This window comes from Sardina pilchardus, chromosome 8, assembly GCF_963854185.1.
Source record: "Sardina pilchardus chromosome 8, fSarPil1.1, whole genome shotgun sequence".
Taxonomy (NCBI): Eukaryota; Metazoa; Chordata; class Actinopteri; order Clupeiformes; family Clupeidae; genus Sardina; species Sardina pilchardus.
The window spans coordinates 22,560,338-22,575,418 of record NC_085001.1 but is presented as its reverse complement, the minus strand read 5'-3'; the positions used below and the strand labels follow the sequence as shown (position 1 = coordinate 22,575,418).

The 15,081-nt window shown below is 43.2% G+C and overlaps 1 protein-coding gene across 2 annotated transcripts in view; it reads left to right on the top strand.

Moving 5' to 3' along the window:
* hapln1a (hyaluronan and proteoglycan link protein 1a) overlaps positions 1–6,896 on the top strand; it is a 10,837-nt gene extending 3,941 nt beyond the window's left edge. Inside the window, exons 2-4 of one of the 2 annotated variants that reach the window (XM_062543251.1) lie at positions 3,373–3,750; positions 5,024–5,323; positions 5,990–6,896. In XM_062543251.1, coding sequence (XP_062399235.1) covers positions 3,373–3,750; positions 5,024–5,323; positions 5,990–6,276 — 965 coding nt within the window. In that variant the 3' untranslated portion in view covers positions 6,277–6,896. Of the gene's footprint in view, positions 1–3,372; positions 3,751–5,002; positions 5,324–5,989 lie in introns of both variants that reach the window. The other variant, XM_062543250.1, reaches the window with a different exon arrangement.
* The last annotated feature ends 8,185 nt before the right edge of the window (positions 6,897–15,081 follow it).

Genomic DNA, 15,081 nt, shown 5'->3' with positions numbered 1-15,081 from the left:
GAGCGCGGCGATGGTGTCACCTCTGGGTAGTTGCCCTTCCACCGCGCTGTGTGAATGCTCCCTTTGACTGGAGATTATGTCATGATGCAGCCGGCCTTAACCATCGCCACCTCAGCGCGTCGTCTTCCAGGCCTCAGTATTTATTGGGCCTCGGGACAAGGTGACTCATGAGCTGATGCAAGTGGCTCAGGGCTCGGGGTAGGGGCGGGGTGGACGGCGTAGGGATATCTGATCCAGGGCTCTGGCTATAAATGAAGGGCTTCTTTCACTCCAAGGCCCCATTGTTTCTAATTACTACAACGCAGAGTGGGATTTCGTATCACAGCCTCATGAGTAGCATTGACGTACAGGGCTTGAATACTGGATGCACATTGTGTGTGTGTGTGTGTGTGTGTGTGTGTCTGTCTCTGTGTGTGTGTGTGTTTGTGTGTGTGTGCTTGTGCGATTTTGTGTTTGTCTGTGCACATGCGTGCATGTCACCATATGTTTGTGTGTCTGTTCTACATGTTTAAGGGAATGCCTGCTGGGGGGGGTAGAACAGCCTTCTGTTCATTAAGAGCCACAGCAGGGTAGAGGCAAGGAAAGAGCCACTTTTGTGTCCATGCCGTCTCTGTTCTTTTGAGGAAATCTGGAAAGTGGGCTGGGGACCATGGGGCACAGAGGATGAGAAGGGGGAGTTTGGGAGGGAGTTGGGGTGGGGGGTGGGGGGGGGCAGGGGGCTAACAGGGGTGGTGATTGGGGCGGAAGGCGTAAAACCTGGAAGGCCTGGTAGTGATTGGAGTATCCGCTGCAACATGTGGGAAAGGTTTTTGCCAGTGGAAGGGAAGAGCCAGCGGAACGTCTTGCGCGCCGTGGCTTTGGTGTGGCCCCGGGAGCCTGCGGGGATATGCTGCATCTGACTCCACTGAGGCCCCAGTGGGAACATGCCAGACAGATGCAGACCAGAGACAATGGCTAGGGAGGGGTGGGAGAGGCAGGGGGAGAGAGAGGGAGAGAGAGACAGTGAGTAGAGAGAGAGAGAGAGAGAGAGAGAGAGAGAGAGAGAGGAGGGGCAGAGGAGGAAGAAACAGGAGAAATAGGAGTAGGAGAGTGAGAGACCCAGAGACAAGGGAAGGGGTGGGAGAGGTAGGGAGAGAGAGAGAGAGAGAGAGAGAAAAGAGGAGGAAATAGAGAAAGAAGGAACTGAGAGAGAGAGATAGAGAAAGAGTTGGAGAGAGAGAGAAAAACTGCAAGATTGTGAAATTCAGATTCAGCACGGCCAGGGATATGACTCCACATCTCATGGGCTCCATTAAACACAGAGAGATGACAGATTTTTACGTAATAAAAGCACTGTGCTAGCTCAGTAGAGAAAAGCTATAAGCAAATAAATGCTGTCTCAGCAATTTCCCTAACATCAAATTATTTTAAAACAATGTTTGTCTCTTGACAATTCTTTAGTGTGTGTACATAATTGTTTATTCTGACAGAAAATGGTGCACATTAAATAGATTTTACTCCCCACAACGACGATGAGTAGCCTACAGTATGTGTTACCGAACTGGTTAGAGACTCAAAACCTAAGGATGTGTCCAGTACATATTCAGCATAATTGCGTACTTTGTGATCAGATGTCAGGCACATTGTTCAAAAGGGTTGTTCTTCTCTTTCTTAATCAGTCGTAGGTATGTTTTGGCGTAACACCCTTTAAACCAATGAGAGTGACATCTATCATTTCCTTTAACAGCAAGCAGTGCAACTTCAAACAGCACATAGGTATTTTGACAGTCAGCAGAGCATTTGAAGGAATCTGTTTACACACAAGACTTTTCTGTGTATGGAAAAGAGGGATTCCACTAAACCTTGCTTTACAAAAAACTTGTGACTAGAAGAGTAAAGCCTACATGCATCTGCACTCACCTATTATCTGAACTCATTGGCAAGTGAAATTAACTTCACTGTTGAGTCATAGTCAGCACAGTTTTTTACTTTCACTATTGACTGACAAGAGGTTACCATTGAAATCATAGCCTGAAAAAAAAAACAATACTTACCCCAATCATTTTTTAAAGACATTTAGCCTTCAGAGGAGTTGTTTGGAACAAGTTGCTGCTTACATCTTGTGACAGTGTGTCTTCAGCAGTGCTTTATATACACCTTTTGCTATAGACAAGGTTTTTCTTGGTCAGTGGCTTAATGATTTTTTAGAGGGTGTAAGATAGCGAATTTTGGATTATGCGCCAGACCACACCTTATGTCGTTAATTGGCACACCCCTGGGCGCAAGGTTAAAGAAAAGTGGAGTGCATGGCAACATTTTTATTCCATTATTGAGTGTAAGATAAGAATAACCCTTGCATCGCGCTTTCCACCCGGTGTAGGATCTTTGGCTGGTTTTCAGAAAATATATGTGGGCCATGAAATCTCAGAGACCCCAGAGGTCAAGTAAAACCAACAGTGTAGCAGACGTGCTTAAGGAATAATGATTTGTATGCCCATAAAATATAATATGGTCTGCTTGCAACTCCTCACATCAGGGAAATTCCTACACATAAACCTAGCAAATAATCTCTTAACTGAAAAGGACTCTTTGTCTCCAGCAGAGGAAAGTATTTAAGTCCAATCAGAATGAACAAAGGAAGAGTTAATCCAACTTGATGATATGGCTGAATCTAGTATTTGAAGTAAGATCTTGTTGTGTGTGGTAAAAAAAGAGGTAGAAGACTTGCATTGAGAAGTAAGGGGAGGAAAGGCCAGTTCTTTGTCCAGCTAGGTAACAGTTTAGCAAACTGACCAGAATGTGGGTGCAGTGAGAGGGGGAAGTGTAATGGCTTGTATGGAATGAGCAGGGAGCTTTGATGACAGGGGTATTTTCCGCTAAGGGTCTCTCCATCTTTCTTTCTGACAAAGCCGTTCTCTGGAAAAAATAGGAACATGATGCAAATCCCCGGGCCTCCGGGACTTTCTCACAGGTAACTGGGAGAACCTCCTCGGAGATAATAATGGGGCTTTAACCACTTCCAGACGTTATAATTTCCCATAGCTTTCCAATAATGTGCACATGGGCAGGCGGCACCATTTAGTCGTTTTGTTCGCGGATCTAAAGGTTTGGCTGGTCTGGCCGCCTTATGATTGGATTTATATGGCTTGCATCAGTCTCCCACCACGCACAATGACTCTTTTGTTCTGCTTTTGAAACTGCCTCGTTGGATGAAAGAAAAGAAACATCTATTCAGCCATGGTCTCCATACTGTTTTTTTTTGTTTTGTTTTGTTTTGTTTGTCCAGAAATTAGCCCTAGAAAGCACTGTTGGGGGTTAGGATTTACAAATTACTCTGAACTTCCTCGCCCCTACAGCTGAGCACTTTAACAAAGGCTGTCTGTTGTGTTCTAGAACCTGTTCCAGACGTCGAGGTCATCTCCGGTCATTCTCCCAACATCGTCGCCACCCGAGGAGGTAACCTCACCCTGCCATGTCGCCTGCACCGCACCTTCGGCTTCAACTTCGGCAGCACTGGCATGAGGGTGAAGTGGACCAAGTACAACGAGGACCTCTCTCAGGAGAGTGACGTGTTTGTGTCCATGGGCTTCCACAAGAAGGCCTACGGCAATTTCCAGGGCCGCACCTTCCTGCAGGAAGCTGACGACAACGATGCCACCCTCATCGTCATGAACGTGGGCTTGGAAGACTATGGCAAGTACAAGTGCGAGGTCATTGATGGCATGGACGACACTGTTGTGGAGCTGACCGTGGAACTCCAAGATAGCAAGGGTAAGAGGACATTTCTTCCAGTAAAACTGAGTGCAAAAGGCAATGGAAAATAGATCATGCTTTCTTCAGGGCCGTTCACATCGGGAACGATAACTATAAAGACAACTGTAACTATAACAATATGAACATCCAATGAATGTTGATTCATTTTATGTCTGAAATTTGAATAAATCTCATTAGCTGTCAAATTTTTATCTTTCTTAAAATCACTCTGAGAGTGAAAGTTCTAACTGTTGGGTTTTTTTCCTGTTATCATTATAGTTACTATATTCCGATGGTATGAATGGCCCTTTATTGTTTAGCATGAACAATGTCTGATCAAATTCAAATTGGAACATTTGAGCTTGCTATACAACAATTGGTGACCCTTCTAAAGTGTAACCTCGTATGAGGTCACCACTTTTTTGTTATTATTATTTGTTAGCCATATTATTGTTTACTTGTTTGTTTTTATAGGGCATTAGACCAAAGCACATCTTTTTGTCTTTCCCATATTTTATGAAGGCTCAATTTTATTCACATCAGAGGCCTGTTAAATAACAATAAGCAGAAGGATATTTAGCAAAGAGCTGATAAGCCACATTAAACACCAGTCCATTCAACTTTCTACCATACCCATCCTTATTTACATAACTATAAAACAAGCATAGCACCTTCCTTTTATAAAAAGCAATAACAAACTGCACACTGTAATAGTATGTGGTTTCCATTCTCCATCTGGGCCAAGACCGCCCTTGCAGACTTGGCTTTGGGCTAACAAAAGGAGTCTATAACAGGGAGAATTTTGATTGCTGGGCATAATGAAAGCTGCCTGGCACAACTAGCCATTGTTAACATGAGATCGTTGTCCAGCACAATGGAAATCTCTGAAGCTGGTAGTGATTTGTTTGATGTAACTGAATCAAGTCCTTGTGTTTCTCACAGTGGAGAAGGCAAAATGTGCTGAAGTGGCTGAATGATCTGCCAATTTTCGCCACAAAAGAAATGCCAAATTTTGCCCCCATTCCAAACAAATCTCACCCTTGATGCTAGACCTAGTATACGCAAGACAGATTAAGGAAAACATAAAGGGAAGAGTAACTTTATCCTTAATTGTTTTGACAGTTCTTTAACTGAGCACGCCACAACATTTGAATACATTTGGCACAAAGGGTTCACTTGCCTTCTTGCATGTTTAGTCGCGTAGTATGACTGTGGGGCAGCTCAAACTTCACAGTCAATAGGTGTTTATTCTTCAGTTCTGCTGGGAAAGAATCCCTTTTGCTTTCCTCAGGTGTTGTGTACCCGTACTATCCTCGCCTCGGCCGCTACAACCTGAACTTCCATGAGGCTGAGAAGGCCTGTCTGGATCAGGACTCTGTGGTGGCCTCCTTCGAGCAGCTGTACGATGCCTGGCAGGACGGCCTGGACTGGTGCAATGCCGGCTGGTTGAACGACGGTTCCGTGCAGTACCCCATCACCAAGCCCAGGGAGCCCTGCGGTGGCAAGGCCGGTGCCGGCCTCAGGAACTACGGCGTTCGTGACAAGACCAGCAGCTACTTCGATGCCTTCTGCTTCTCTGGGCCTCTGACAGGTAGCACAAGCCAGCACATCACCTGAAACCACTTGAGCTCTACATGTATCTTATTTAATCCTTGTGCCCTAGTTTACTAGTTTGATGTGGTGGAAATCTTGCAACTCACTATCATATGTGACTATTCGGTCAGTGTGGCAGACAAAAAGCAATATATTGATGGCTGATTGGCTTGGTAATGCTGTTGAATTGTGAACATACCTATTGGTCCCATGCCCATGGGTGCTTATTTGAGGTGAATATCTTCCACCCACTAAGCCTCTGAACTAGGGACAGTTGCCTCTAGTTGACTAGTGTCCTAGTAGTAGTAGCATCATAACTGAAGTGTCATCTCTTCGTTTTTTCGTTGAAGTGGCTGTGCGTAGAATGCTGTTGGATTTGAGTTGTCTTGATGATAATGTTTGCCATGACACTCTTTCATTGACTTGCATTGTATTGCATTGAGGTACAAAGTTGAATTACAGTTGAGTACCGCCCCAAAATGGTCTAGTGCTAGCTGTTTAGCATATTAACTTTGGTGGTTATCTGGGCAACACCAAGCAGTTTTGAAGGAAAAAAGCCACACATATCCCCCTTTAAATACATACAGTACTTGAGCTACGCCAGCATTCCATGCTGACACGCAATAACGCACAAACTCACAACATTTTCTTTACACATCCCCAGGGCGTTTCTACTGGTTGGTCCAGCCCGACAAGCTGACCTTCGATGAGGCCGTGCATGCTTGCCGGAACGACAGTGCCGAGATTGCCAAGGTGGGCCACATGTTTTCCGCTTGGAAGCTTCAGGGCTATGACCGCTGCGATGCCGGCTGGCTGGCTGACGGTAGTGTCCGCTACCCCATCTCCAACCCCAGAAAGAACTGCAGCCCGACGGAGGCTGCTGTGCGCATGGTCGGATTCCCCGACAAGAAGCACAAGCTCTACGGTGTTTACTGCTACAAATCCCAGTAAGAACTGGTAACCCAGATATGTCAAGGTTCGAACAGAACAACCAAAGAGATAGACGCAAAAAAAAACACGTTTTAGTACACAATGGACTATTAGCATGAACTAGCATTATTCCACCAAAACTGTGATAACCTTTATATTATAAATAAAAACTGAGAATAAACCTCAGATACTGTAAAAGATACTTTATATACTGAAACATTCCACACATATCCATTGGTAAACCGCATAAAAGTTATTGAAAGTTCATGAAATATTGATAAATACAAACAATTGGACATTTTGTACATCTATGCAACTCAAGTGGTAGATGAATGGGATGGTCGTAGATTGAGACACATCAGGCTAGCTATGATTATTTTCTGTGAATGTGTCAGAGTAGTTCAATGAAGCACATTTTATTTCTTTGAAATCTAAAAAGCCACTGTTAGATTGGAAAGACTGAAATCCAAATTTACTTTTTTTATTTTGGTCTGGTCTGTAACTGTTATTTACTTTCTTTGTCACTCACAAGACTCATGTTCATTTTCCTTTGACAGCTTTTCAGTGTACTCTTGAACATTATAAACTGTGATCATGTGTTTGATTTATCTGCTTGAAATATAAAATGAATGTATGTGTCAGTCTGCCTTTGTGTTGATACAGTAAGTAGTTGTTTCCTCTCTTTTATGGTTAATCATAGTCACCAAGTATCTGTTTTATGCCTATGTAACTTTCCCTCTAGCTAATGATGTTAAGAAAACGTTTTATGGCCACTTTTTCTTTTTTTTCCCCTTGTGTTCTTTGATTGTGACATTGTTTTGTATTGTGTAATTACATTTTTACATGTCCTCATACGTAGTTTATATTAAGATGCCACAGAAATGCATTGCATGGACACCCCAAGTTCAATGCTCGAAATTGAGTTTAGAGCTATAGTTGGCTATTTCAAACTAATCCTGAAGTAAAAATCCGTCCAAGTAGTAGTTAGCATTTAGCTTTCATAACCATCACAGCTGCCATGAAATGACAATGTCTCATAGTTGTCATGTATAGTCACCCATGACAGAACACTATGTATGTACAGAAAAAAAACATTTGCAGCTGTATCAACCTTAACACTGGACACTTGCTGCCAAGACAGGAAAAAAAACGAATACCCAAAAAGACAGTTTTTCAAATATTTGTCAGCTGTATGCCCATGACAAACTGCAGCATAGTTTAAGCGCTTGCTATGCAGGTGGTAGGCACTTGAATTTTACCCAAGACCCAGTTGCTGAAGGGCAACAGTGCTTGAAGACATTGGGGTTAAACCTTGTTGTTGCTAGCGCCATATCAGTCATCGACTCATACCCCAGTCGCACGAGACTCTCAGTAGTTTACACAGAGCTTTTTGTTAAATGTCTGGTGGCATTCCATTTGACACTTCAAGATGGCTTTCATCAAGTTTAACAAGAGATTTAAAGAAAAGGAAAAACGCGGAGTCTGACTGAGTCATGAGACAGAGAAGGGAATGCTGAACATTACAGTTAGTTAACAACATTTGACTTTCAGCTCTGAGATATTTTCAGTAATACGTAAAATATACAGTGATTGCTATAATGCCATGCTTTTTGGACTTAGAGTGCTGTTGCTACTAGCAACTGTTCAACTGTTGGCTTTGCATCTTCATGAAGCATGCAACTCATGAAACATAACTATTTGAACTAATACTTAAGCCATCTTGTATTGTTCTAATAACCTCAGCTATCACCACACAATGAGTAGCAGGTAACAGGTCAGACATAGCTTAAAAGACTGTTGATTCAAATATCCAGTATATATATATATATATATATAGACACAGTAGTACTGTTATGTGATTGCTTGGTTTGAGTTTGCTATTGCATTTGCATGAACAATTTCAGTTGTAAAGCCACAGGGATAGTTGCCCATAGGTCAATTTCACATGCTGTTTTATGTGCACAGAACAGTACAAATGTCATCCAAATCATGTTTCCTTGATCCCCGCTCCAAACAGAAAATAAAAACCTTAAATTTGACTTGAGTTATGAAAGTTTTTTTTTCTATTTTCCTCCTCCCGCTCGCATCATGACTGCATTTCCTCCGTGGCTAGACCCATTCTGATGTTCTCAGCTCCAAGTGCTTCGTGAGCAGAACATTTTTAAATCCCTCAGTGTTGGAGCGGTTGTTGAGTGGTTACTATGCCAGCGGGGTTGAAGAGGTCCGATTTATGTGAGCATTATTGTGTCGAGAGTGGTTTGACGGCCATGCCAACTGGTAAATTCATGTTCCCGAGCAGCTCTATGAGTTTTGGATGGTGAGTAAGGAATCGGTGTGTGTATCTGATCGGACCGCTACAAAGTTTACCCCCTTGTGGTAGAACTAGAACCAGAGCAACACTTGAGACCACCCTGTCTAATTAGTTCAGTGTGATAACAGTTAGAAGCTAGACTGCAAATCCAACATCGCAGCACCCACAACGAGCAGATTCCTGGCGTCTGCCCATTCTGGAACACAACTGGAAATGTTTCCCTCCCCCGTGTCAGGGCTTTGCAACTCTATGGCTTGTAAAAACTAAACAAACAAAAAAAAAAAGTTAACTTGGACTTGGGCCTCATGCGCACAATGTTCTGTTTAGCGTTATGAAATTCAAATGCATATTATGGCACTGAGGAATTGAGAGAACCACAACGGGTGATGGTTCCTATAATAGCAGGAGAAATCATGGGGATAATGGCATAACCAGTGCACTCCGTCACCGACTCAGAGAGGGGAAGCAGGAGAAGATCTTTCCTATTGGTGAAGTGGAAAGAGTGCAAAGGCTTGTCGTTGAAATTATCTGCTTTATTTACAATCCATTTGAAGAAGGGGGTGAGGGGGGGGGGCACCTGCCTTCAGGGCAACTCACCATTAGCATGCAATGCCCTCGCTGACTCCACGCTGTAAGGTGGTGACGTAAAGGCAGCAGAGAATCTGAGGCATTAGAACATATTACACAGAGGGTTTCACGAGATGGGCCGACGCGGCGAGTGCCAACAGCTTCACAGAGAGAGTTACAGTACAATAAAATGTCAACTTTTTGTGAAAGCTTTTTTTTTGGAGAGTGAGTATGTGTGTCAGTGTCAATGTGTGTGTGTGCGTGTGTGTGTGTGTGTGTGTGTGTGTGAGAGAGAGAGAGAGAGAGAGAGAGAGAGGGAGAGGGAGAGAGAGAGGGGGGTGTGTATCTCTGTGTTTGTGTATGTGTGTGTGTGTGTGTGTGTGTGTGTGTGAGAGAGAGAGAGAGAGAGAGAGAGAGGGGGAGTGTGTATCTCTGTGTGTGTGTGTGTGTGTGTGTGTGTGTGTGTGTGTGAAGGATGGCAACTGCGCACACATCTGTTTGTACGTTGGCATGTTTAAGCCATCAGGCGAGCCTGAGCACTGCACACACCTTTCATGTGGCAGGCCTTCATGGTGTGTTACATAATCCTCTTGTAAATCGCTTGCCCCTGAACAGTGGACACAGAGCTCGCTCGCTTCTGCTGGTAAAGTGAGAACCCAGGTCCCCTAATGTGGAAAATATGTCAGGGGCTCCAAGACCTTGGAGAAGCAAATCCAGCCAGGGTCAATAGCCAACAAAAGATGTATGGCTTTCAAGAGGTTTTGTGGAGGTCTCTGTGTGCACAGGGAGTCCTGAACCGTGGTCAAGGCTTATTTTTCTTTTCTATTTACTCTTCGGCAGCTGGTGCTCAGCTATAACACCGGAGGGGAGCACAAAGAGGTGCTAAAACTGCCCATTTCGCTGCCGGGAGAAAGGCATGGCTTTGGCTTGGCATTACCACAAGTGTAACTAAGACTATAAACATTTTAAAAATCATGATAAAAATGATCATTTTGGGAAGGAGATTGTGCATTTAAAGGACCATTTCATCCCAGCAGCATGGTTCAAAAAATGTCAGGAGGTGAAAGGCCTATAGGCTATAGGGCCATATCTTATATCTAGTGTATCATGGCGCCAAGCGCAACACAAGGCTTGTTCCTATCTTGTACCCAACACAGTGATGATTTTTTTCCGCCAAGCGCTCGAGTTTACAAGTTGTCAAATGAAAAAAAGGTGTGGTCAAGTGCATTAACAAATTCTAACATCAATAGAAATTATAATACCACTGAGCAAGAACAAGCTTTTCCAAATTGAAAGGTGCATGTAATGCACAATTATTTTGAAGGCGCCTTCTCTCAAAATGTAACACTTTACAGTAGCAACAAGTCCCAGGCAATGACTGGTCTGCTTGGATGAATGTCCTTTGGAACTTTAATGTTTAATGTCCTCAGTCATTTCAATGTTATTGGGGTGAGTGTTTCATTTTTCAGGCTATGTTTTTCAATTGTAAACCCTTATCAGTCGGTGTAACTAAATGTGAAGTTCAAATATAGACAAGGGCAGATGCATGTAATCTACTCTGTTTTTCTTACACAGACGTTTTAGTAGGAGCAAAGAGTATAGAAGTACCTATATACTCTTTGGCAGGAGTAAGCTTTAAAGGGATAGTTCGGATTTTAAGACACGAAGTTGTATGGGTTCCCTGTCAGCAACGTAGTGCATCAGCACTGACTTACCCCCGACAGCGTCCTGTGAGCCGAGATCCAGCCGGTTTTTGATCGTTTTTGATGCCGGACTATTTTCTTCAGCAAGTTTCTGGGGTCACGAAAGTAAAGTGTTTTTCTTCTCAAAACCATATGCGTTCAACAGAGTGATATATTTGCACCACAAAAACGTTGTCCAGCTGTCAGTAGCGCGCAGTGATAGGAATCGCGAAAAATAAGTAAGTGATAACGAGGTTTGAATTTTTCCTGGACAACGTTTTTGTGGTGCAAATATATCACTCTGTTGAACGCATATGGTTTTGAGAAGAAAAACACTTTACTTTCGTGACCCCAGAAACTTGCCGGACTACTTTCTTCAGCATCAAAAACGATCTAAAACCGGCTGGATCTCGGCTCACAGGACGCTGTCGGGGGTAAGTCAGTGCTGATGCACTACGTTGCTGACAGGGAACCCATACAACTTCGTGTCTTAAAATCCGAACTATCCCTTTAATGGAATCCTGACGGATTTGCTCACTTGTTGTCAAAATACCAACACACTGTTTGATTTTGCGCTCCTTGCTCTTAAATGAAATGGCATATGTCATTCTCATTGGTTTAATGAATGCAAAACACGGCCATGATTAATTAAGAAACATAAGACCAACCCGTTTGAACAATGCAATTGGCACAAACCTTAATTTTCTCGTTCTTAAAATAAGATTAGATTAGATAGATTCAACTCTACTGTCATTGCGTAGAGTACAAGTTAGTAGGCTATAAAGACAACAAAATGCAGTTTGGGGGCTTAGTGGGTTGGTTGTCAGCGGGATGCAGAGCTAGAGTTCAGTAGGGTGACAGCCGCAGGAAAGAAGCTTCCTCTGAACCTGCTGGTCCGGGTGCGGAGAGACCTGTAATGCCTCCCAGAGGGGAGTAGGGTGAACAGCCTGTGGTTGGGGTGGGAACACTCTTTAATGATACTGTGCACCTTACGCAAGCATCGCTTGCCCTGGATGGCCTGGTCAGACATACTGTACCCTTAACTTGTATGCACTTTACACTTCAGATTCAATTTAGATTGTTAAAATAGTGCCCCCAATGTCTTAAAGGGGAATTCTGGATGTTTTTCACATAGATCTGTTTCTCAAGGTCACCGAATGCCATCAGTACAAAAAAAAAAAAGCTAGAGCTGCGAGGCAGTTACAATGCTACACTCTGGGGCACGAACATGGGGGCTCATGAACATGCCCCCAGAGTGTAGCACTATAGCTGCCTTGATCTGCAGTCACAGAAGACGAGTGTTAGGTAGCATAAAATTTTCCAAAGCATTTGGCCCCTGACACAGCTACTGTATATCCATTTAGCTTCTCGTTTATGCTTGATTTTTTGTCAAAACATATTTTTGTTATTATGTTTCTGTCTTTGTGTCTAACGCAACCAGCTTGAGTAGATACTTTTCTAGCCTATCACATTTATGAGTCTTAGACAGTCTGGCTGAAAAATAAATGTCAAATAGCTGAAGATTCTGGGATAGCCCACCAGTGTCATTAATGACCTTCCTAACTTTACCATTCTGCCTTCCCAGTGTCTGGTCAGGGATTTCACTCAAGACAGCTCTATAATCCTGTGTGAAACATAGCGTTGTTAGAGTCCATCACTGACAAACTGCCAAAGCTGACTACCTTGACCAGTGTCTGGATCAAGATGTGTGCAGTAGGACTAGCAGCTTGCATGCTAGCTAATAGGACTGCTGCTTGGACAGTTGATCGCTTTTGTGTGGTTACATGCTGCCACTCAGACATGCCACCACTACGACATGCTTCCATTTAGACATGCCTCTATTTCGACATGCTGCTATTTAGACATGCTGCCAATCCGACACATTTTAGTACCCCCATTCCGACAGTTTACAAATCCTATTTTTTTCCAAGTCAATTTAACGGACCCTATGAGCCCGACGGACGCAAAGTGCGTCAAAAAACACACCCATTCTTCTCTGTTGCATTGCTCCGCGATTATTAGTCACAGCGAGATGAGACCTAGTGCATGAAAGAGCAGAACCGGGGCTTTCCAACGAGACTAGACACGTGTCTGTACGATCATGTAGCCTATGAAAATAAAATCATGAATTAAATCAAAGTATATCATATTTACAGTCTATATTGCTCTGCGTTCACCCACGCTCTCCCTTGAATTACTCCGGGACCAGGCATCGCACAGACATGACACGCATATCAAATGAAAGAGGAGAAACAGAGCTTTCCATTGATACCAAACACATCGATCCTTTTGTGTTATAAAAACAGACGAAGTGACAAACAAATAAGAATGTCAAGCTTCGGCTACCGCTTTCGTTTGATTTACTCGTGAAACCGTGGTCAAAAATATAGCCTATGGCTTGCATTTCAGATAAAAGAGGAGAGCTAGAGCTATCCACAGATAGCCTACCAAATACAACCTTCTAGGCCATAAAACAGACGAAGTGACAGCAAAATAGCCTAATAACTGCAACATTAATAGCCTATTAATTACCTCATGTCGGAATGGCACGTTGTTTGAAAAAAAAGTTAAATACCGCCACTGCGACCATGAAAAAAAAAAATGTCGGAATGGTGGGACTTTTTCCCATAAGGAGACATGCCTCCACTACGACAATTGGACGTCAATGTCGGAGTGCTGGTATGTCGGAATGAACGGCGGATACCCTTTTGTGTTTACCAGGAGAAGCTGCTCAGATCAAGCGATCCAACACAAAGCTTCAGATCTAACAGCCTGCAGGACTGGAGGACTCAATGATGTTGCGTTCATGTCAGGCAAAGCACTACCATCGCCTGTGGACTTGTTGAGCGTTTTTTGTTTGTCTTTGTGGGGCCTGCATAAATGTCTGTGTATACAGGTACACTGGCAAATCGCCGTCCAGCATTTTGTTTTCATATTATCAATTATTTGTTATTTTGTCTGTGTATGTCTTGATGTCTGCATGTGGAGCGCTTTGAGCTGCACTTTGTGCATGCAAAAAGGGCCATATAAATAAATGTGACTTGACTTGACTTGTTCTTTCGTCACTTTTGTGATCTGTAGGTTAGTTGGTTCTGCCCACTTCAATGAGCTATGCTAAGCTGGGCTAATGGTGGGAGTGTCAGACTGAGTGACTGCGTACACTGAGACAAGAAGGGTACTGTATGTACTGTACCATCTTATCTAATTCTGGGTGAAGAACAAGATGTTGGCGTTTAAGCAACTACAATTGACAGTGTGTAGGCCTACAGGTGTGTTGATGGTCATCATATCCTCACTGCACCTTAAAAATGAGATCTGTCATGAAGCTCTGTAATTCACCATCTTTTTTGGATGGGATTTATTCAGAAATGTGTAAGGCATTAGCGTGACCACTTGTTCTTATAAAAGCACAGCTACTCAATCCAAGCCTGCAAGTTTAATAACTAATTAAGTTAACAACATATTTTAGGTCACCAGGGCCTTCTCAGTCCAAGTACTTCACAGTTCACATAGTGGCATTTAAAGAGTGCAGTCTTCATCATCTGTGTCTTTGCATACTCAGATGAAGGCTGAATCTCTGCCAAAACACAGATCATTATGTATGGGTGTGGATCAGCAGACAGCACCCATCCAATGGGTGAGGCCCTTGCGTTTTTGGTCCATACTTGACAAATCATCCAACTCCTTCATTGTTTTGATGAGTGTCCCCGGACACTTTGCCCATTTTACACAGTTATTAGTGGTCTGGAGTGGTTCTCAGGGAGAATTAAGGGCGGTGGTTTCCCTCCAGATGGTTTCTTGCATTTGCGAGGCTGCTTTCCTGGATGAATGACGCAGAACTAAATGTGTAATTTGAAAGCCCATTAGTAATTTGGGCATTGCTTACTTGCCCACCAGCATCTCTTTTCACAATGTGTTAATTGGCTTGCGTCAACCTGTTTGGTATATTAGCCAGTGAACCTTACTGGTGCTAGCACCCATGCTACAAGGAGTGCATAATTTGTTCTTCTGAGCCTCGAATAAAGGCTTTGTTTTGTTTAGACAACGCCCTGCCAAGTGTTCCCATTCCCCTTTCACAGGATAAATAAAAAAGTTAAAGCTAGAGCAGAATTTTTAAACAAATTATATTTTGATTGCATGTCTTGCATTACTGAGTTTCAATCACCAGTTAGCATCATTGTTGACAGCACCACACATTGCTTCCAGACCAGCATCCTGTTTTCTGATGATAAATGCCTCAGCATTAGCTGTGTGGCTAATTGAGTT